Raw genomic sequence first — 22,616 nt, forward strand, 5'->3', positions numbered from 1 at the left:
TTAAATCATTTCAGAAGCTGGAATCAGATTATCGTTTTTATCCTGACATGTAAAACATTATAAATGAAAGCCAGCAAACCTTCTTTACATTTGCCCGTACATGGAGCACACCTGTCATGTCATTTGACCCAGTCATTCATAAAGTAGTAACTTTAGGTAAAGTTTATTTCTAAAGCACCTTTATAGACAGAGATCACAAAGTTTTTCACAATAAAATACCAGAGCGGAAAAAAACCCCAGCTGGTCTGCAACTGGTGAGTCACCCACGTCATCGCATCAAAGAATGACAGAGAGAAGAAAAATAAAGCTCTTACTGAGTTCCTGCTGTCACTGCAGAACTTTCCCCTCTAATGGAATAAATAAAATCTCTGAACACTTCTCTGTAAGCTTTTATTTTGAAGGTTGAAACCGAAAGTAAAACTTGTCGTCACACCTGGAAAGTTAAAGCCATTTGCTAGTTTGTATCGAGTGGAGCTGAGTTGGAACTAGGTTATAGTCTCTGTCACAGGAGGATGAAGAGCTTCGTGCCCTTCCTGCTGCTCGTGCACGGTAAGAACTTTGAACCTGTCTATTTTTTGAGCCGTCAGACACACAGGTATGTTTCCATTAATATCGCTTCCATCAGCCGACGCGTGCGTAAATGTTGTCGTCGGTTGGACTTCCGTATAGATGTCTGCAAAAACTGTCTAATAGAGATCTGGGTTGGTTTAGGTCCCTGCGGTGGCATATTACATGATGTTGTAGATGCAGCAGCAGCAACAGTTACAGTAGACACACTGGCACCTTCATTAATATCACACTCAACTGGCTACGTTTTATCCCCCCGCCCTGCTCAGTGCAAACACAATGCTTACCTGCGTGAAGCAGGAAAAAAAGAGAGAGAGGGTAAGAGAAAAACAAAAACAAAACACAGCTCCCAATGAGCTCCCATTTCAGAGATCAGGCTCTAAAAGTCGTTTCGCTCGCTAGTCTGGACTTCATTAAGTTTCTTGGAAACGTTTCATCTGAGAAGCTTCTTCATTTCTGGAGTCGCATCTCATGAGCCAATGTGTGCAAATGGCTGTGGGTTCTTCCACCCCTTCTATTACTCCTCTTTCAAACTGTCTTCTCTGCTCTTAGGTCATTTCATCTCAGTAAGTCACATGGTAGGGTGGGGCAAGGTCTGACAGTGGGTTCACCTGAAACCTTAGCTGATTGCGACCTACACCCATTACTGCACCTTGGGCTGTGTGATTAGGTAGAGGATCAACAGGGGGTTCGTGACCCTCTTGGGGACACTCCCATAGGGCTTAGAATCTGGGACTCACTACCATTTCTTCTTAGAAGAACCTTCTCGGATGAAACGCTTCAAAAAACTTAAAGAAGTCAGTAAATCATGTTTGTTCATACATAATTTGTATTCATATGTATCATGTTGATAACAATGCTGATATTTGTAAATAAATAATTATAAATAAATAATTATAAGGTACATTAAGCAAAGCAAAAAAGTCAGATAAGCCAATCTTTACAGAATTCATTCTTCTTGCTTCCTCCACTTCCATACAATTGATTCATTAATGCTGAATTCTTTCTCAGCTGCTCTATTCCTATGTTGTTGCTGTATATTCATGACTAACCTCGTATTGTGGATGGATTATCTCAGTTGTTCTTCTGCATGAAGTTTGGCCCTTTTTCAGCATACTGTTAACTTTTATCGAGTGGAAAAATATTAGCGTTCATCCTCCAGCGTCACTGTGCTAATGTTTTGCTAACTGCTAGCTGTGTGGCTAGTTCTCACATAGCACATCATTATATATCACCTAGTCCAACTTCACTGCTGTTTAGTTTTCTGTCTTGGAATGTTGGAAGTGATAACAGAGCTGTACGTTTTAATTTTCTCAGAAATCTCTCAGTCAGAACATGGTGTGTTATGTTTAGGTTGAAACTAGCGAGCTAACTTCCCGATAATGCCGTTAAACTTAATAAATTCAGTTTTCGTGGATGCCTGGATGTTAAACTTAATTGTTACACCTGGTAAAGCAGCAACACTGATCATTTTATTGAAGATGAAAGAATTTAGACAGTTTTTAACTCTCAGTGATGCTGCAGTGATCATTTGACTTTGGGACCTGAAGAGGAGAGAGTTTAGGACTCAGATTACTTCATGAGGCTCTTGACTACGTTAGCCGTAATGCTCCTACAAACCATCAAGCGCTGCGGCTTTATAGGTTTCTAAAGTCGTACGAAAACAGATTCTGACAGATTTGAGTAGAACCGTAAGTTAGGTAGTACTGGATCCTCTGACATAAGTCTGTGAGCAGAGAACAGAACCTGTTCTGCTTTGATGGAGGGTTCCAGCTGCTGCTGGAGTAGCATCTTCCTGCTCAAACATGAAGGTCTTCCATTAAAACTTGTCTGCATGGAGCAGATGTTTCTTTGGCACCTATTTATACCTTTGAGCGCTGATGGAGGCTCCTGATGAGCTTCAATATGTTTTCAAAGGTTTCTAGTGTTACACACTGTCGTCATTACTGGTACTAATTTAAAACCTCTTGTTAGAACTCATCCCGACATGTGACCCACCCTGTGGACAGACTGAATGACGGGATTCTGTTTCTCTCCTCAGTTTCCCATCATGCCTCAGGGGTGGAGGTGTATGAAGGGGAGGAGTCTGTCCTGCTGCCCTGTCAGGTACCTGTTAATGCTTCCAGTAGCTCCACAGCAGTGGTCTGGGACCGTGATGAGTTCAAGATCCCAACAGTCCACATGCGTGTGCAGAGCGGCGATGATATTCTGAACCATCAGAACCATCGTTACACCAACCGAACATCGATGAAAGCCGACGCCCTGCAGACTGGAGACCTCAGCCTCACCCTGAGGAACCCTACAGTCTCTGATGGTGGGACCTACACCTGCATCGTCCGCAAATATGGACAAGATCAGAGCAAGACCCATGTGCAACTGAAGGTCAAAGGTCAGTGTGTGAAATCAGTCAGTACTCAGTATGATGCCTTTAAAATATTGTCTGTCTGAGATGTTGTTGCTCTGAGCTCACAAATCATGACTGACTAATAATACACATTCCAAAACACTGACTAAAGGTTCCTGGGCACTTCATTAGGTACACTTGTAAGCTGCTCATTGGCTGATTAGATATTTAGATCAATGTCATGACACCAACTTACTGCACTTAAAACAACCTGCAGAAGTTCAAACTAACCAACATAATGGAGAAGAAACGATGATTTCAGTGACTTTAAATGTGGCAATGAAAGTTTACAGAGGTCTGAAACACAGAAACACAGCACACCACACTTATCCACACCAATCAGGTTAGACCAGAGCACAGACTCACTGGACAACAGAAGGTTGACACATGTTTACTGGTTTCTGCTGCAACATTCAGATGGTAGAGTCACAGTTTGGTGAAAACATCATGAAAGCATGGATCCATACTGACTTGTACCAAAGGCTCAGGTGTGATGGTGTACTGCTTTTCCTGAGACACCTTTGGCCTCTTAAATACCAACAGAGCATTGTTTAAACCCCACAGCCATGAGTACTGTTGCTGACTGTGTCCATCCCAGAATGACCTCAGTGTACCGTCCTCTGATGCTTCCTGCAGGATAACAAATGAGTAACAATGAGTTTGCTGCACTCAGAGGGCTTACAGAGTCTCAGATCTCAGTCCAACAGAGCATCTTTTGTCATGTGAAGGCTGTGTGCAGGCAGGAATAGGACCCAAAGTGCAGACTCACGGCAGGCAAAAGTGTACTTCAAAACTTAGCTTTTATTGCTGGATGGCAAAACGTAACTAAAATCCAAATAAACTTAGATAAGCAGGCAGCCGGCGCGCACACACACACACACACACACACAACATAAATGAGGGTCGGTCGGTCAGAAGCAAAACCAGATACATTAACATCAGACAAGGACCTTCAAAATAAAACAGGAAACATAACACAGACTGAACTGAAGACACATGGGACCAGGGCAGACAGACACTGACTGGACACGAGGATATAGCAACTAAGGATTACACAGAGACATAAACCATAAGACATAACTCTGAAACCAAAGACTAGAAATGATAAATAATATAATAAACTCAAAAACCCTGGGTCAACGACCCAGGCATCCTAACATCTTTGCTATGTGCTGGAACAAAAGAGTCACATGATAAATGTGCAGCATGTCTGTGATGATGTCACATCGGAGCCATTAACAAGCAAAGGAACAGGATACCAGCAAGGTGTACCTAATAAAGTGTCCAGTAAGGCTCTGTGACAGTGGCTCTGTAATGGTGTGAAAGAAAAACAGATGTCCGAGTGACTCCAGCAGGGGGAGCAATCTGACTTCAACACATATACACTCAGTGCCACTTTATTAGGCACACCTGTTCAGCTGTTCTTTAACAAAAATATCTAATCAACCAATCACATGGCAGCAGTTTAGTGGACGCTAATAAAGTATCTGGTTAGTAAAAACCTATCATCTTTTCACTTATAGGTTGCTGACATCTTGCTAGTTTATCAGGAATGGCACATCTCTGAGCCGTAGATTGTACAGTCCGCCAGCCCACACTTTTGTCATCTGCTGTGAATTCATCATGTTTCATGTTCAGGTTTCTTCTGTTCACCACAGAGCGACCTCCGACTTGGCTCTGGGCTCTCTTTGTTGTCCTGGCTATCTTGGCTCTCCTGGCTGTCAGTGGGATCATCATGTGTTATAGATATAAATGGATCAAACGCCCAGCAGGTATGGTAGTTTGGTTTGTTGTTGGTTCTTTAAAGCAGCAATAAAAAAACAAACAAAAAAAACAAACAAACAAAACTCACTTTTGCAGGGATCTAATGAAGAATTCCCAATACTTATGAAAATAATCATGATTATCATTTTGATCGGGGTTGTGCATTATACACATTATATACATTGTACGATAAAGCAGCACTGGACAGGCAGTAATAAAAGAATGATTATTTCCTCATCGGGGCTTTGTGGGCACTCATTTCCCTGCAGAGGAAGCTGGAACCAGATCAGGAGAAGCTAGCTAATGTGAACGTGACTAAATGATACATTGTTCATAGTTCTACATCAGTCTAAGATATGCACAGTTGTGGCTTGATGCTAATTTGAAACGCTTGAGATTCTAGATGATAATAGATGATGATGATAGATGAAAATCTAGAAGAATAACTGTATCATAGCGCAGATACAGTTATACTTCTTTTTCTGTCCTCCATGACTTCAGCACTGAAACAATCACACACCTGCTCTTTGAGGTCCTGGTAGACTGATGTGTTGGTTTGTGTGCACATGTCATGTTCTGCTCTGTCTCCTCACAGACAGCCAGGTATTGATGGTGGAGATGTTGGAGGGAGACCAGAAGTCTGTCCTGCTGCCCTTTAAGACCACAGAGGATCTTCCCCAGGACGCCACAGTGGAGTGGAGACTCACTGACCCCAAACACATGCAGGTTCACGTGTATGACAGTGGAAAAAATCAGCCGGACAAACAGGACGAGGTGTACCAAGGCCGCACAGAGATGAAGGAAGAGCCACTGAGAGATAAAGACCTCAGTCTGAAACTAAAGGAGCCCCGCGTTACTGACACCGGAGTCTACACCTGCAACGTCAGCAGCAAGGATGGAAGCCTCCTACTTCAGAAAGTGGTGTCTCTCACTGTCAGAGGTGAGTGGAACAGCTTTGATTGTCTTCTGGGTTCTCCACAAATCTGAACAAACCGCTTCTGACACATTGGCCCATGAATGAGGGGGTGTGAACCAGTCAGATTAAGGGCTGCACAAACCTCAGAATGAAAAAAACAAACAAAAAAAATGTGGGATAGCTCAGCTCTTTAACTCGAGAATTAGATGTCCACACTGCTTCCTTCTTCTACAGATCTTAACATGTGGCCATACTATGTCAGGTCTCCATGGCAATGTAATCATGACAAAAAACGTTATCAATAAATTTACCACTGTCAATATAACAACACAAATGGTGTTATCATAGAATTATAAGTGCGTTATTAAAGAATACAGGAGCACTAAATGAGGCTACAGGAATCACAAATGCTCAGAAGTTTCACACTGTAAGTGTCTGCAGGTGTGACAGAATGAGTCCAGAAGACTAAATAAAGCAACGCAGCGGCACAGCTGTTTGTGCAGCCTCACACATCAACACACATCAGCTCCAAGTCAGAGAAACACTGAAAACAGGAGCTGCTGGTTACACAGCAGAGGACATGATGGAGGATCCACCTCACTGATGTCTGTCTGTCTCATGTTCTACTGTGTTCTCCTCTCAGAGAGCCAGATGGAGACGGTGGAGGTGACAGAATGGAACAAGTCTGTCCTGCTGCCCTTTAAAACCAAAGATGACCTTTCTCAGGATGCCACAGTGGAGTGGAGACGCTCAGACTCCAAACACAAAAAAGTTCACATGTTTCAGAGCAGCCAGCACCTTTCAGGTGAACAGGACGAGATTTACAGAGGTCGCACAGAGATGAACAAAGAGGCACTGAGAATCGGAGACCTCAGTCTGACCCTGAAAGACCTCCGACTAACTGACAGTGGAGTCTACACCTGTACTGTCTGCACGCATGGAAAAGTCCTAAAACAGAAAGTGGTGGTGCTCAGTGTCAGAGGTCAGTAAGCACATCACAGAAGCTGTCGTATGTTGTCATTTCCTGTTGTCAACACTCTGGACTCCATTGACTGTATGAAAAATATGAATCTAGTGTCTAGCCTTTACTAGAAGAGATAGCTTTTGTCTCCTGAATCCAAACTGGAACCTGGTTCAATAGAAGAGGGGCCTGAAAACTGAACTGGTTTTTGCAGCTGCACTTAGGATTTAAAAGTTTAAACATTTAAAGTTTTAGTAATTTTCTGGACTGACTGACCATGAGTTCTTAAAGTAATGATGGACTGTCGTTTCTCTTTGCTTAGCTGATTGGTTCTTACCATAATATGAAATCTAACTGTTGTCAAATAGGGCTGTCAGCTGTGTACCAATCTGACCTTTGCACAACATAACTGATGGTTAATAAGGCAATAAATTCCACAAATGAACCCTGACAAGGCATAGCTGTGAGTCAAAACCATTTCATGTGATCATAAAGCTCATATTAACATAACATAATGTATTGAGAGAAAGCCAACAAACAAGTCAACAAAATAAAGGTTGGCTATTATAAGGTATCAAAACATGGGATATAATAATAATAATGGATACTTTATTGATCCCCATGGGGAAATTACTTGTTTTTCTCTGCATTTGACCCATTCACTCAGTGAAGCAGTGGGCAGCCCACTAAGCAGGCGCCCGGGGAGCAGTGTGTAGGGACGGTACCTTGCTCAGGGGTACCTCAGGGTAGCCGTTAAGTGGATTCGAACCGCCGACCTTCCGATCATGGGGCGACCACTTTACCTACTGAGCTATCCCTGCCCCCAATATATATTTAGATTTATGTATTAAAAAGAAATTCTTGGCTACTTCTTACTTCATATATTTGATGTCTTCAGCATCTACAATGTAGAAATTAATAAAACAAAACCATTAAATGTGAAAGTGTGGCCAGACTTTAGACTGATAGTGTAAGTTTAGGTGTTCCAGGCCTCCAAGACATATTCTCATATCAAACACCAATCACTGCACTGTTGCACATATAAATATAAATATTCAATTCATGTTTATATTATGGGTTATTGCTATTATCTGCATTTTCTGTTTGTCCGTTCTGTGAAGTACATTGAGAATATAAAACGAAAAATCTTTGTTATTTATTCCACTCTTTGTATGTTGATGCACCACTAGTTCATGTCCTGAACTTTGTCTTCTCTCTGCTGTAGTTTGTTCTTTGTTCTGTTTGTTATGTGTGGTCTCTCTGATCTTATTCCTCTACCTCCTCACCACCCAATAAATAGACCTCTTTGATCCTGTTTTTATTGGAAGTCTCTTCTTATAAAAGATCATTTTGCTTCACATGTGTTGCTCACAGGAGGTTATCTGATCAGTGTAGTTATCTTTTTTTGGTATTGTAGATTTACTTTCCTTGTGAAGAAAATAAACTAAACTGATTTGAATATAAACTGCAGAATATAACGTGTGTCTTTCTGTATCTCCTACTTTCTTCAGTCTACGAGCTTCAGACAGTGGAGGTGACACGGGGGGTGAAGCGCGTTATGCTTCCCTTCAAAACCACAGCTGACCTGCTTGAGGACGTCAGAGTGGAGTGGAGACGTACAGACCTTGAAGATGTGAAGGTCCTCATGCATGAGAACCACCAAAAAAAGCATGAAGAGCAACACCAGGACTATCAAGGCCGCACTGAGATGAATGAAGAGCTACTGAGAACCGGAGACCTCAGTCTGACCCTGAATTTCCCTCGATTTATTGACAGTGGAGTCTACACCTGCACCGTCTACAAAAATGATGGAGCCATCCTGAAACAGAAAGTAGTGATACTCACTATCAGAGGTCAGTAAACTCATCTGAGGCCAGTAAATTTATAATCTGTCTGTATTTACAGCTCATGTTGTATTTTATCAGACTACCAGGTGGAAATAGTCGAAGTAACAAAGGGGAAGAAGTCTGTGCTGCTGCCCTTTAAAACCACTCCTGGTCTACCCGATGATGTCACAGTCGAGTGGAGGCGTGGTGATGCCAAAGTCACAGTCCACACCTATCAGGATGGCCAAAACCTGCTAGAAGAACAGGGACAGGATTATAGAGGTCTCACAGAGATGAATGAAGAGCCACTGAGGACTGGAGACCTCAGTCTGACCCTGAAAGATCTCCAAAAAAACCACAGTGGTTTCTACATGTGCACAGTCTCCCAGGGTGAAGACATCCTGAGACAGAAAGGAGTGACGCTTACTTTCAGAGGTAAATGCATCACAGAGGTCAGTAAATGCAGCTTCCTCCAGCTTCTGCTACTTTAGTGGAGGAACTGCTGTGAAAACAGTAAGCATCCATTTCTGTTGAGTCTCAGATGAGTCAGAAATAGGTTCATATAATAGACTTATCCTGAAACTGATAATAAATCAAAACAATATTTGAATGCTGTCTTTTACAGTGTAACGTTGTAATTCTCCTTTGTTTATAATGAGGAAAGGTTCCCATAGTTTTCTTTGATATCACTGAGTAATGGTTGCTGTCCTGATTCTGATGTTTCAAATATTCTTGATAACTCGCACCAGAGATTGAAGACAAGTTAAATGAGACTCTGAATCAATGTTGTCTGTTTCCTCTGCAGGAAAACATGGTGCAAGCTTTACAGAGCAGTTTCAAGGCTTCAGAAATAAGAAAAAATCCATGACTGATGGACCTTCTTCCTCTGTGTAAAGTCCTCTTCCTCTTCTTGTTGTTGTTTGTTGTAAAGTTGGTGTGAAATGTAAAGACTGGAGCTGGAACATTTATAATGAATCTTTAACTCAGCGCACATCCTGCAGGTTTAAATCCAATATTTGCTAAAACCTCAGCTCACATCAGAACCTGAATCATTCATCCTTCTTTCAATCTTCTTTACTGATCAAGTTTGTTTTATTTATATTAAATATCTAAGTGTAATCATGTGACTCATTATTTGGATCTTGGTGTCAAACTGGAAATAGCAATGTTACATATGTTGATCTTTTTGCTTGCTTCTTCCTGGCTGACTGTTCTGTCTTCTCTGGACCAGGATTCATGAATCTATTCCACTCACTACTAAAGAAGCAAGTTAAATGGAGGAGAAGAGCTGGCAGGTAGGTCATTGTGCACAGCCGTCCTTCTCACAAATGTTTGATTCAAATTACATGCAGATCTGTGTTTGATCCAGTGTGTATCTCTGACTAACTGTTCTCTCTCACCTTTGGAAAAGGACGATCTTTCGGATTACCACAGGCTTTACATTAGGGCCACTTAGTTTTCGCCGTATACTCCTCTTTGGTTCCACTTTTAGAAAACATAATCTTCTCATTCTCTGCAGCTGGATCCTTAGCTTCCTGTCTGACAGACGCCAGGTGGTCAGACTGGGCAGCATCACCTCATCCCCCATCACACTGAACACTGGTGCTCCACAGGGGTGTGTACTGAGCCCTCTCCTGTACTCACTCTACACCTACGACTGCACAGCCACTAACAGCTCCAACATCATTGTGAAGTTTGCGGACGACACTACAGTGGTGGGTCTTATCACCAACGGTGATGAGACGGCTTACAGGGAGGAGGTCAGCGCCCTGACCCACTGGTGTCAAGACAAGCATCTCACCCTCAACGTCGCAAAGACAAAGGAGTTGATAGTGGACTTCCGGAGGTGCAGAGAAGTACACACCCCCATCACCATCAACGGCGCTGCTGTGGAGAGAGTGAGCAGCTTCCGGTTCCTTGGTGTACATCTGGCTGAGGATCTTACGTGGTCAGTACACACAAACAAAACAGTGAAGAAGGCGCAGCAGCGCCTCTTCTTTCTCAGGAGACTGAAAAGATTCGGCATGAGCCCCCGCATCCTCAGGACCTTCTATCACTGTGCCATTGAGGGACAGTGATAGGTGATGAAATGGCTTACAGGGAGGAGGTCACTGTTGCCGAGACAACCATCTTACCCTCAACTTTGCAACAACAAAGGAGTTGATAGTGGACTTCTGGAGGTGCAGAGAAGCACACACCCCAAAACAAAACAGTCTCCTTCTTTCTCAGGAGACTGAAAAGATTTGGCGTAAGCCCCCACATCCTCAGGACCTTCTACCGCTGTGCCACTGAGAGTAGGGCTGGGTATCGTCACTGATTTCTAGAATCGATTCAATTCCGATTCACAAGGTCCCCAATCGATTCGATTTAATTCGATTCGATTTAAATCTGGGAAATTTTGACAGTCAGAAATATTATAATTCAGATCAGTACATTTACATATTTTTGTATCAATAAAAAGGAAGCTGACACACGCAAGACTTTATCACAGGTGTGAGCGTCACAGCAGAGGCCTTTGTGTCAAAGTAGCTGAAGATAAAACACAGAAAAACATGAAGGTGATTTTCCTGGCCTGGATTTTATAAAAATATTCTGCAGTAAATCAAAAACGAAAGAAAACCATTAATCAACATATGAACATTACCTCTGAAGTTACAGCGGTTTTATTACAGACACAGCATTTTGCATTTTGAATAATTTTAAAAAGTTTAAATTTGTTCAGTATTGAACAGCAGAAATGAGGTTTTCATTTCGGAAGAATGTAAAAGGGAAAAAAACAGCGGCTGACAGCCTGTAAACAACTTGTGTGTAACAAGCAAGCGAATAATGAAGAAAGGGAAACTGTTCCTGAAGTACAGAGAGAGGGAGAGAGAGAGAGAGCTAGCTGCGCATCGCAATGGAAGCAAAACAGTAAAAGTGAATTCATGACGATGTTTATGTGAAGCGTAGTTTGGATCTTCTTTTGCTGCTGGTTTGGTCAATATTGTTTGGAGAGACATCAAACTAACAGCTTTAGAATCAGCGCATAAAGGGCGTGAACACAAAGCGCCGACCCGCCGACAGATCAGAATCAGTGAGCTGTCGGCTTTCAGCCCCGACCGTGAGAAAGGCGACATCATACTGATTCTGATCCGCGGGTCGCGCTGTGTGTTTAAGTCTATGTGCAGAGTCCCTGTACCTGCTCTCATTTACTGTCTTAGCTGTTTGGTGGTTCTTGAAATTTTGTGAGATGTCACCTGAGATTCTGGCATTTCGGGCAAAATAAATTTATATTAAAAAATCGATTCAGGATTTTAATGAATCGATTTTACGTTATCCAAGCCAAAATCGATTTTAATAGATGAATCGATTATAAAAACCCAGCCCTAACTGAGAGCATCCTCACTGGATGCATCGCCACCTGAATGACAATAGCACTGCTTACAACTGCAAAGCTCTCCGGAGAGTAGTGCGGTGCTCTGAACGGATAATTGGAGGTGAGCTTCCCTCCCTCCAGGACATCTACAGGTCGACATTCCTGTAATTGTCGATTTCGACACTATGCACTCCATACTGTACATAAATGTCATTTGTTTTGCACATTTCCAACTGCTGACCTCCGTATATTTTCTTTTTATTTAATTTTATATATATGTATACACACACACACACACACACACACACACACACACACACACGTAGATGTGACACACTGTAATGTGTGGTCACACTATGTGATTTAATTTTTGTATATTGTATAAGCTTTTAGGTGTAGTTTTGTGATTTTTGTTGGAGATCCAACATGTGGTGTGATCCCTAGTTACGCCACAAGGGGGCACTTCCGCCCCAGTGAGATGGTTTAGTGTGACGCTACTGCTCGTCTTCAGATCTGGCAGAAGCGAGAGAGGAAACACACTACCTGTCGTCCATCTCATGATTTATCTGTTTTTTTCAGGTTAGTAAGCAATAAGGCCACACATGTGGTCCACATAATTTACATGCCAAATAAGGGTAAAACCTGACCAGCAGTTTGTTTTGCTGGGATCTGTATTCGTCTGTTTTGCTCATTGAAATGTGTTACGATTGAGAGTAGGAGCTAGCTTAGCTCGCCACATCCTAGAGTAGCTGTTAGCTTTGTTGTTTTCTAAACTTAAGGCACCCTCTTGTAACAAAAGTACACCACGGCTCCTGTATATTTGAGTTAATGTGTTCGCAGAGACAGTTTGATATGTTGTCACTGTTATTGTCTAAAGTTAGTGTAATAACCTATAATAATTCTGATCGCTCTGCAATGTTGATGTGGAGATTTCCACTACACAGATACGCCATTAGTATATGGTACAGTACTGGAATGTTTGCTTTATCAAACTATGTGTGAAAAAAGTGTGATTTATAGCTCTTAGTAACAAACAACAGAGATGACTGTTTAGATTTTTGTTTATACTATTACTATACTATTTTAGTTTATTCTGATTTTGGGCTTTGGGAATGTGAGACAGAGATGTTAAGAAGTTTTTGCAACCTGTTGTGAACACATGAATGTGTTTAAATAAAGATCTGGCAGAAGTGAGAGAGGAAACACACTACCTGTCGTCCATCTCATGATTTATCTGTTTTTTTCAGAACCAGACATAATCTGTCAGCCGCCCTCTTGCTTGGGGTGTGTTACATAGATATACATATTTAGAATACATATTCAGTAATGCACATACACTCTTATATTTGTACATCCATTCTTACATTTTTCTTTGTTCTTATGTTTTTGTATTTTGCACACCTGCTGCTTGTGAAGCTTGCACACAAGAATTTCACTCTCATGTGCTGTTCCAGTGTACCAGTAATGGGATGTGACAATAAAAGTGATTCGATTTGATTAGAAGTTTAAAGACGGTCTGTCTTTCAAGCTTTGAGAGTTCCTAGTGCATACATCTGACACGTTTTCTTTGGATTTTCTTTATTGATTGTCTGGGTCAGCTGCTACAACTACTCAGGTTCATGAGCATGTGGATGCCGAGGGTCCGGGCTGATGCAAAAATGTTTCTGTACCCCCTCTGCTGAGTTCTCCTGATATAATTTACATTCTCTAGTAAAATTAGGTCTGAGACTTCATTAATGATAAAGTTAAAGCTCTGATAGATTGTTGCAGTAGCGACCCAAGCTCATTAAGCAGACCAACTTGTGTTATTACCGACCTAATAGCCTGTTGTTATACTGACCATGAAAGCAACCCTGGGTAAGATACTGATCCTGAGATATTGTTTTGGTCTCAAGTGGTCTCGATGACCGACCTCGTCAGGTACCCTTCATGTCCCTTTTGGAGCTAAAAAGAGGTCAGGCTAGCTTTCCTGCTTGTCAATGCAAATGAACATGTGTAGACCTTCAGTGTGCTCACAGACATGCTCCAGTGTGAGGGGAGTTCATTGATCAAGTCTGCACCTGGAGGAAAAGTGTCTCCTCTTTATTACACTGTGACTTGTAAGAGCCATATTTTTACATTTTTATATCTGTTGTTGTCTGTGAAGTAAATATACAAAGCAGTTCACGATGCAGTTTAAAGTAACCTGTGTAAGAGTGACTTTGTTGTCTGGCCTCTGAAGATGGTCCAGTTTATACATTACAGATTCGTTAGATTAGCTCTTTTAGTATTTAATGTTTTAATTTATTTTCATGAATTTATTTAATTAAAAAGGAGAGACTTTAGAGAAATCCGCCCTGTCAAAAGTTGGCTATCAATCCAGTCCATATGCTCTGGCACAGGCTCTGCCCACTGATCACCCGGCAGTGCATGAACCTGACTTTTACTTTCATCTTTCTGCACATTCACAGTTCCAGCTCATGTTTGTACTGCAGGTTTTCAGACATAACCATTAATGCTGAAGCAAAGAAGATGTGACACTGACCGATAGTGAAACTGAGACACTGACCAGAGAAGTGGATAAGAGGAAACAAGCTTTATTTACTCAGTTCAGGATTCTGGTCAGACCAGAGACACAAAAACACAAAAATAAAAACAAAGTGTTAAAAATGACCACCACAGATCAGGTGACGTTTTTGTTTTCTTTAACGAAGCAGTTTATAAATAGTACTCTGTGTTTATTTATTTAAATGTATGTTTGTAAACTGAAAATATTGTGAATGAATGAAATATGAAACAAGCAAAACATGCACATGGTTTATCTGTGCAACCCCCTCAGCTGGGTTTCTGGACACTGGAAACCCAACAACTGTACTGTGCCATTATGACCCATGAACCAGCCAACCTCTACCAAGTGGTGCTTTCTACTGTCAGGTGACTTTTTGTCTGTATCATATGTACTTAGTTTGATTTCTTTCTTTTTTTACAAACTCTGAACTTTGAAGTAGACTTTTACCTAAAGTGTTGCTGTCACTGTTAATGTCTGTATAAGAAATAGGTGGTGGGTTGCAAACCTGTCTTAAAACACAGTTACCAAAGAATCACCCGCACCAACAAACTGCCTTACAGACAGGAAGCTGACTCTAACAGTTTATTGCTTCATCATTTTATTTCAGTGATGTTCAGAACATTATGATTTTTTATATACATGCATTACTTATGCCTCATAAACAGTTTTGTATTCATATAAACATGACTGATTAATGTGTACCTCAGTAAAGTTCGGGTCATTTACATGTTTAATTGATTTATAATATATATATATCGGGTCAGGTCAGTGTGGGAAATATATCTTTACTCATAGATTTTAATGATAAACATAAAGTATATAAAACAAGTTATTACAAGTATCAGTGAGGCTCTGATGAAACAGCTTCAGTGGGCTTTCAGGAAGTGAAAGAGGGGAAACCAGAATTACATTTCCCTTCTGAGAAATGAGAAGCTGAAGCTTCCTGTGTGATGCTCGCTCTCCCTGCTTGTGTGTGATAAATTTTCACCAGAGTTCAAGAAGAGTGACATGTTTCAGGTCCCTGCTGCACTGAAATGTTGATTCGGATCACTCGGAGAAGTCACGCTCAGTGGTGACATCAAAAGCAACATGGTCATTCTGCCCAACCTGGTGGCTCATCTCCATGGAAACGACATTTGTGTTTCCTGTGAACAGAGTGAACGCATCAGTGCCCTGTACGATGAAACATGTCCAACATACCCAGAGTGTCTTTAGGTTACTTGGATTCACTTCACCCCAACAATGGTAATTAGCACTCACATAAAGCTGGTTATTAATACAGCTGGTTATCAACTTAGGTATGAGTGTGAGGAAAGTGAGGAAGGTTTTACTTTCTTTGTCTCATAACACCTGATTGTCTTGTTGATTCTTGACAATATACTAACAGGGCTCTAGACTAACTTTTTGACATGGGCGCACCGGTACGCCTAACTTTAAAAATTTAGGCGTACCGGCACAAAAGTTAGGCGCACTCAAATTTTTCAACCGCATCGCTTAACACCGCAGTTTTACATGTGCACTTTCTTTGGGGGGGGAAGTCCATACAGACAATATTAATTTCTAAATTATTAACTAACAAACTTGTGCTTAAAGTGCTTTGTCAATATTGTAGAAAATGTTAAAAACTTAATCATCATCTTGGCCTCCTCTGACGACCTGTTTGCTGCTGTCTGCTGCTGAAAGGCCGTGGGGAGAGGGGACACTTGGGCAGTGCATTTACTGCAGCATATAATGTGTTTTCTGGATACACTGTGCTTTTTCAGCATTCAAATATTGATGGCACCGTGTCAGAGCACTGGCTATGAATTTCAGACAGATCAGGCCTTAACTTAACAAAAAAGTTATCAATAGTTCTTTTCATCTTTTCTTATTACCCACAGCTACAGTACATCCACTTCTCTCAGGCCTAGGCTGCTCACTAGGGCTGAGTATCATCACTGATTTCTATAATCCATTCAATTCCGGTTCTCAAAGTCCTGATTTGATTCAATTTAGCCTCAGACAGTCAGAAATATTATAATTCTGATCATTTATCAGTACTGATACACATGAGACTTCATCAGAATTGTGAAAATCACAGCAGATGGCTTTGTGTGAAAGTAACTGAGAATAAAACACAGGAAAACATGAAGGAGATTTTCCTGGTCTGGCTTTTTATAGCAGATAACCTTAAAAATATTCTGCAATTTTGCATAATTTTAAGAAATTTAAATTTCTTCAGTATTGAACAGCAGAAATTAGGCTTTCTTGTCCGAGGTCATTTAAGTGAAAAAAGAAAAAGCGCTGTAAACAACGCTAGACTGGTGGGTAATAAGCGAATGAATAATGCAGAAAACAGATTTGAGACGGGAAACTGTTCCTGAAGTACAGAGAGAGAGAGAGCTGTGCAGGAAGTGTGATTTTTATCGTGGTGGAAGCAAAACAGCAAAAGTCAGAGGGAATTCATGACGACATTGATCAAATGTGAAGCGCAGTTTGCTGCTTCTTTTGCTGCAGGCTCGGTGAATTTTGGTTGGAGAGAGGCAAAACCTGCAGCTCAGAATCAGCGCAAAAAGACGTAAACACAGCGCGGACCCGAAGAATCGCTAAGCTCCGACAGCGTGTCCGTGTTCAGGCCGTCGGGTGAGAAAGCCGAGAAAGACGAAGCTGATTCTGATGTGTTGGGTCCGCTCCGTGTTTAGGTCTTTGTGTGGAATCCGTTAATGAATTGATATCGCTTTATTCAAGCTACTCACCTCTCTCTTCCACCTGCACTTTCAACTGGACCACGGCCAATCAGAGAGGTCCCGCCCCTGACTATCTCTGATTGGTTTAGTCCACGATAGGGGCATAATGTGTGTCTGTTGTTGACCACAGGGAGAGTTACAGAGATTTTTTTTTGTTACCGGAACAGTTGGTCGCACCTGTGCGACCAAATATTTATTTTTAGTCGCACCACTGAAAAATTTGGTCGCATTTGCGACCAAATTGGTCGCACTCTAGAGCCCTGACTAAACAGACCCACATACAGACACACACACTAAAACATAGGCTCTTAATGCCAAAGACCATAAACAACAAAAACCTTAAACAGAAACAAGACACACAAGTGATGGGTAAACAGGAGGACAAGTGAGGAAACAGGTGCTCAAACAAAAGACAACTGAAAACTGGTGTTAGACATACTCATATTCCATGTTCATGTTATGTGTGTAATATGTTCATATTCATGTTCCAATTCAGGGTCTGCATCCTTCAAGGCCGCATTTGAAGGCCAATTACGTCACTGCGACACGACGAGGGCCACCTTGAAGGCTGCTCCAAACGCATCCTTCATTTCAATTTGAAGGATGGGTCAGGTGTATCCTTCGTGGCCCAACATATCCCAGAATTTATAGCACAGTGTGGGTGTTTTTTGGGAAATTCTTTCCGAATAAAATGACGAAGAGTAAACTTTTAAAAGTAAGTACTGAATATGATGTCACTTATTTATGTGCAAATGTTTAATAATAAAGAACATTAAAACATTACTGTTGGCCACATGTTATGTGACATTAGTGATGTTTGTACTTTCAGCATCAGCTTGGTTTCAAAGCCTTTACTTTAAAATATATACGTTCAATATTCGACCTTAATCTTACAGAGAATGTGATGACTTTTTTAACTGTTTATATGCTTTATATATTCTGAGCTAAGTTGATCTATAGTGTTACATCATATTCTATAAGGATGTTATGTGTTTGTAGACTTTCTGCCCAGTTTGACCCATTTAGCAGAAGTCAGCCTGTTTAAGGCTCTGATATCTATTCTGTGTGACTTACAGCAGTTATGACATGGTCTGATTTTCTCACCCAATAAAGGAATATTTCATATATCAGTCTACTCTTCATTCTATCAGACACAGCTTGTACATTTTCCTTTTACACTTATATGTAAGCATTGAGACAAATGTAGTAATGCCAACATATTAAACAAACAATATTTGTCTCTTATATATAATACAAATCGTGGCAGGATCAGCCTGATATTATTTGTATCCCACTTAGGGATGGGTATCGAAAGAACCGGTTCTCACTGCTTCAATTCCTTGGAATTGTTTGCCATTTTTGCGTTAGCAAAGGAAGCAGAAAGACGGCACCGCAGGAAACTATTCTTCGGTGAAAGAAAACGAGGACAGAATAAATGTCCCGGTAAGTAATATTAAGTTTGTTGAGTTCAGTAAACTTCGGTGAAATTAGAATCCCAAGGAAAAAATAACACTTAAAGAATTATTGCAGCCCTCGAATATTTCAGACAGTATGCTACTGAGGGCAGCTAGCATAAGAGTTATGAGTTATAAGATATAATCTAAGTCGTAACGTTGCTGTATGGAGCTGCAGATTTGGTTGCAGGTTAACATAGCTGGACTGGCCATCGGGCATACCGGGCATATCCCCAGTGACTTATTTTTTTTTTTTTTTTTGTAATGGCATGAATAATGAGAGGTGGTGGATTGGCCAGATGCAGGTCGATGTGTAAAAATAACTCAGTTGTTTGGTGGTGGCTATGGCGGGGCTTCCACAGAGGCAACAGGTGGATGGGGGAAGGGGAGGCAGGAGGAGGAGAGACCCGAAGCGGCCGCTGGTCCGAGTGTCAGGTGAACTGAACTTCAGGCAAGAAGTTATGACCTGCAGTCTATCTGGGTCACATATGAACCAAGTTTAGGTGGAGTTTATTTTCATTGTGCTGACTTTTTACAGTCAGTTGCAATAACTCATAGCTACTGCGTGAGCTAGCATGACGGAGTTTTTATACAGCTGGGTGGTGCTATGATGTTACTGATAGTGAACTTTATTTTATTCATAAGGTTAGTAGAGTTGCCAACGGCTCCTTAAAAAATGTAATGGTCCCTCATTCAGAGAAAATATTACACGTTTCGTATTGAGCTGAGAAGAGACGCAGTTTGTCCCGGACTTTAGCTAGAATGGAAAAAAGACACAAAGCTGGATTTATTCTGTCTTTATGCTGCACAGCTGCCTCTTCTTCTCTCATTCTCTCCCCCTCCCTCTCCTGTTGCTACTTCAATCATGAAACTGGATTGAAACCAGGATCCTTTTCTAAGTAGCTGACAGCTGGTAACTGTGCAGGGGCGGGTCTAGCAAAGTGTTGCCAGGGGGCCAGGTAGGACATTAACAGGGAGAGGGGGGCACAAAGAAATACTTTTCTTTCTTATTCTCATTTAAAATATCTAGCTTTTATTAAATAATTATCTAAATCTTACAACCAAAGTTTTTATCTGACGTAAAATGTATAGAAATCATACATATACCAACAAGACTGTACATCACTGTCACAACAGCGTTTGTTTTCAGTCAAAGTCTTTATGGCTTTACTACCTGGTGGGCCGGTCTGTAGTGAAAATGCCCAATTTTTTGTCCCAGTCCAGCCCTGCAGGTTAATACTGGCAGTGTCACCATGCCAGCTGACTGTATTTCATCATCAGCCAGTGTTGTTCTTTATCAATATTACCAAAGTTTACCATAAGGCAGCATAGAAAGTATTTACTTGCTTTCAGGTTTTATTCAAATGTTAGTCTTTTCAGTTGTTTCCCCACTTTTTTCCTGTTTCAAAATCAAACACCAGTTTGTGAGAAGATTATCTTCTTTTTTTAATAAAGTTTTACATTGGCTAATTTGTCAATTGTTTGTTACAAATGTTCGTATTTTAATTTTCAAAAATGTTTTTGCCCAAAACATATATGCACTACATGTCAGTAAAAATACTATGCAAATATTGCTGTCCTTGAATGCTGAGTAAACACTGACAAAGCACTGATTGTATCTCTTGTACTTTATCAACGCAGTATCTAAAAACTTTGCACCGTAGTGGTTAAAATCTCATTCTAATAAGAGTTAAAAGCGCATTCGGTTATTAGGTTTATAGGATTATTGAATTATAGTTAACGCTTGGTAGACTTTTAGAATTTAATTTAAAATTCTTTTTTTTAACATTACATCTGCCACCCTTCTCCAAATCTGTGCCCCTACCTGCCCCCCCCCCCCCCCAACAAACATTTTCTAGACACGCCACTGTGTGTACTCAAATGGAGTTTGCTGTAGCCTCGTACATGAGAATATCACCAGGTAATGCATTTTTATACATTTTACAAGTAAACAGCAACAAGACTGACAGAGTGTGTTTGACGTAACCTCACAAAGGTCACAGATGAAAGATTTGGTGTTTATTTGCTGGTTTGTCGGTAGCAGCTCCTAAAAAGCAAGTTTGCCACACATCTGTTCAACAACGCCAGTTAATCTGGAACACCGCCCTGCCCTTTTCCTCCCTGTACAGCAAGCAGCAGGCGCACCCCGCAAACGGAGGGCGCCTTTACTACCCTCAAATGGGCGATAGAAAACCGATCGGTGCCCAACCCATCCCCAAAATGTGCTGGCATGACGTAGCATCAGTATGAGACACTTCTTTGCCAAAGCCATGATGCCGCCCATATCAAAAACTGCTACTCCCAATGATTAACATGCTTTTAAACGGTTAAGACTTGTAACAAGTTTTCTTGTTTAAACACGCAAACACACAGAGGAACAGAGCGGGTTCTTACCGAGTCCGAGGAGCAAGAACGTCAGCAACATCTTCGTCCTCATAAAAAGCTGAGCCGCTCTGGACTCACACGCAAAGACTGACCCGTGAACGAACGAACTCCAGTTTTCACCCCTGCATTCACGCGAATTCTGGACCGTCAGAATAAAAGCTCGTTTGACCACAAACTGTATGTCTTCATACAGTTTGGACTGAATGGGGCTGAGGCACGGGCACAGTCTCTGACGTCCGCATTCTTTCCTCACTACTGCACAGGTAGAGACCTGTGCAGGTAAAGACATTACGAAACACTCGTCCAGACACCCAGTTCACTAGTTTTCACTGAATTTTTGATGCTACCGCTTCTAATTATTACTAGGGAAATAAGACCCTGTCATTATTATTATTATTATACTGTGGATAAAGACCATCACATACTCTCCAGTCATGCAGGGGCGGATATATATGTATATATAAAGCCATGCTTTGTTTTAAATACTGTCGTCACTGGTTTTTTCAAGCGTTTTCTAAGGACATCGCGAAAACAGTAAAGAAGGGGGAAATAAAGCCACCTGTTTCCTATCGGTGGTGTACCATGTCAACCAATTAATCATAGATTGCATAGTTAGTGTGTTGTGTAGTCATTTTGTTTTGTGTGTCAGTGAGGGCACTGATGAATGTCATAAAGGCACATTTGCAATGCAAACACTGTCACTAAGTAGAAAACCAGCGGAGTGATACACCTCCTGTTGTCAGGCCTACAGGTTTATCCCTGTGCTGTTCTCCTCTGTCTTGTGGTGGACTAACAATTTTTTTTTACTGGGACACATCATTTGTGGGACATCTTATTGTGACAGCTGACTGTTCTCTTATGTTAGTTTTATTAATATTTTTAAATGGTTGTACAAAATTTAAAAATCGGCAGGTGTATTAGCTGCATTTTTACATAAATAGTTGAATATGCTTACAAATGTTTTCAAAATGTTTTCAAGTGTACAATTTATATTTGCATTTCAAGTTATAAAAATAATTTCCTCAACATGTCTGTTGTTTGACAGTAAAAAAAATACTAGGATTACTAGGAAGTTATTTGAGTGATTTCAGATCAGTAATATTAAAACAGTATGTCAATGAAAAACAGCTAAATTCAGACAGTGAGGTTGAGCTGAAAAAAATGATACCAAGCAAGGCAGGAAAAAAATAAAATGGCACAATTTGAAGGTGAAACACAAATGTAAAATCAAAAGGAGTCAAAAATGGCCAGTTATATTTCTGCATTATATTGCCTGAAAAAAATTGGGCTAACTGCGCAGTGTTGCCCCTGAGGCAACGAATGAAAATTAACAGTTTTACTGTATAAATAAATTTAAAAAGTAGAACAAACAATCAAATATGCTTCTTAACATATTCATGCACATACAAGTATTTTTTAATATACATTTATTTCACTATAAACATGTAAAATAGTGATCTTTATCTTGCCTCCTAATGGAGATGTCCCTCATGTAGTGCAGCTTGCAGAAAGGGGTCCTCCCCCCCAAAATGACAGTCACACCACCTTCAACTCATCATTTTATTGGAAATAAATTTTCCAATAAAATAAATTCCACACTTTGACTTGGCCACTGGTTTTTCTGAGCCATTCGGAGGTGGACTTGCTGCTGTGTTTCCTGCTTTCTGAGTGCTTTGACCTTCAGACCTGATGGTCAGACATTGTCCTTGT

At 40.9% G+C, this 22,616-nt stretch overlaps 1 protein-coding gene and 1 long non-coding RNA gene across 2 annotated transcripts; one reads left to right on the plus strand and one right to left on the minus strand.

Moving 5' to 3' along the window:
- The first annotated feature begins 414 nt into the window (after positions 1-414).
- Positions 415-10,055, plus strand: LOC143415622 (uncharacterized). Its single transcript, XM_076880922.1, has 10 exons — positions 415-549; positions 2,609-2,956; positions 4,630-4,743; positions 5,331-5,675; positions 6,295-6,633; positions 8,124-8,465; positions 8,538-8,873; positions 9,244-9,328; positions 9,670-9,733; positions 9,958-10,055. The coding sequence occupies exons 1-9, from the start codon at positions 513-515 to the stop codon at positions 9,710-9,712; spliced, it is 1,989 nt and encodes a 662-aa protein (XP_076737037.1). The 5' UTR covers positions 415-512; the 3' UTR covers positions 9,713-9,733; positions 9,958-10,055.
- A 4,867-nt stretch (positions 10,056-14,922) lies between these two features.
- LOC143415621 (uncharacterized) lies at positions 14,923-21,149 on the minus strand. Its single transcript, XR_013096042.1, has 2 exons — positions 20,916-21,149; positions 14,923-15,486 (listed from the first exon to the last, which is right to left on the minus strand). It is a non-coding gene; the product is annotated as an uncharacterized LOC143415621 (long non-coding RNA).
- Positions 21,150-22,616: the final 1,467 nt, after the last annotated feature.

The sequence above is a fragment of the Maylandia zebra genome, unplaced genomic scaffold, assembly GCF_041146795.1.
Source record: "Maylandia zebra isolate NMK-2024a unplaced genomic scaffold, Mzebra_GT3a scaffold01, whole genome shotgun sequence".
Lineage (NCBI taxonomy): Eukaryota > Metazoa > Chordata > Actinopteri > Cichliformes > Cichlidae > Maylandia > Maylandia zebra.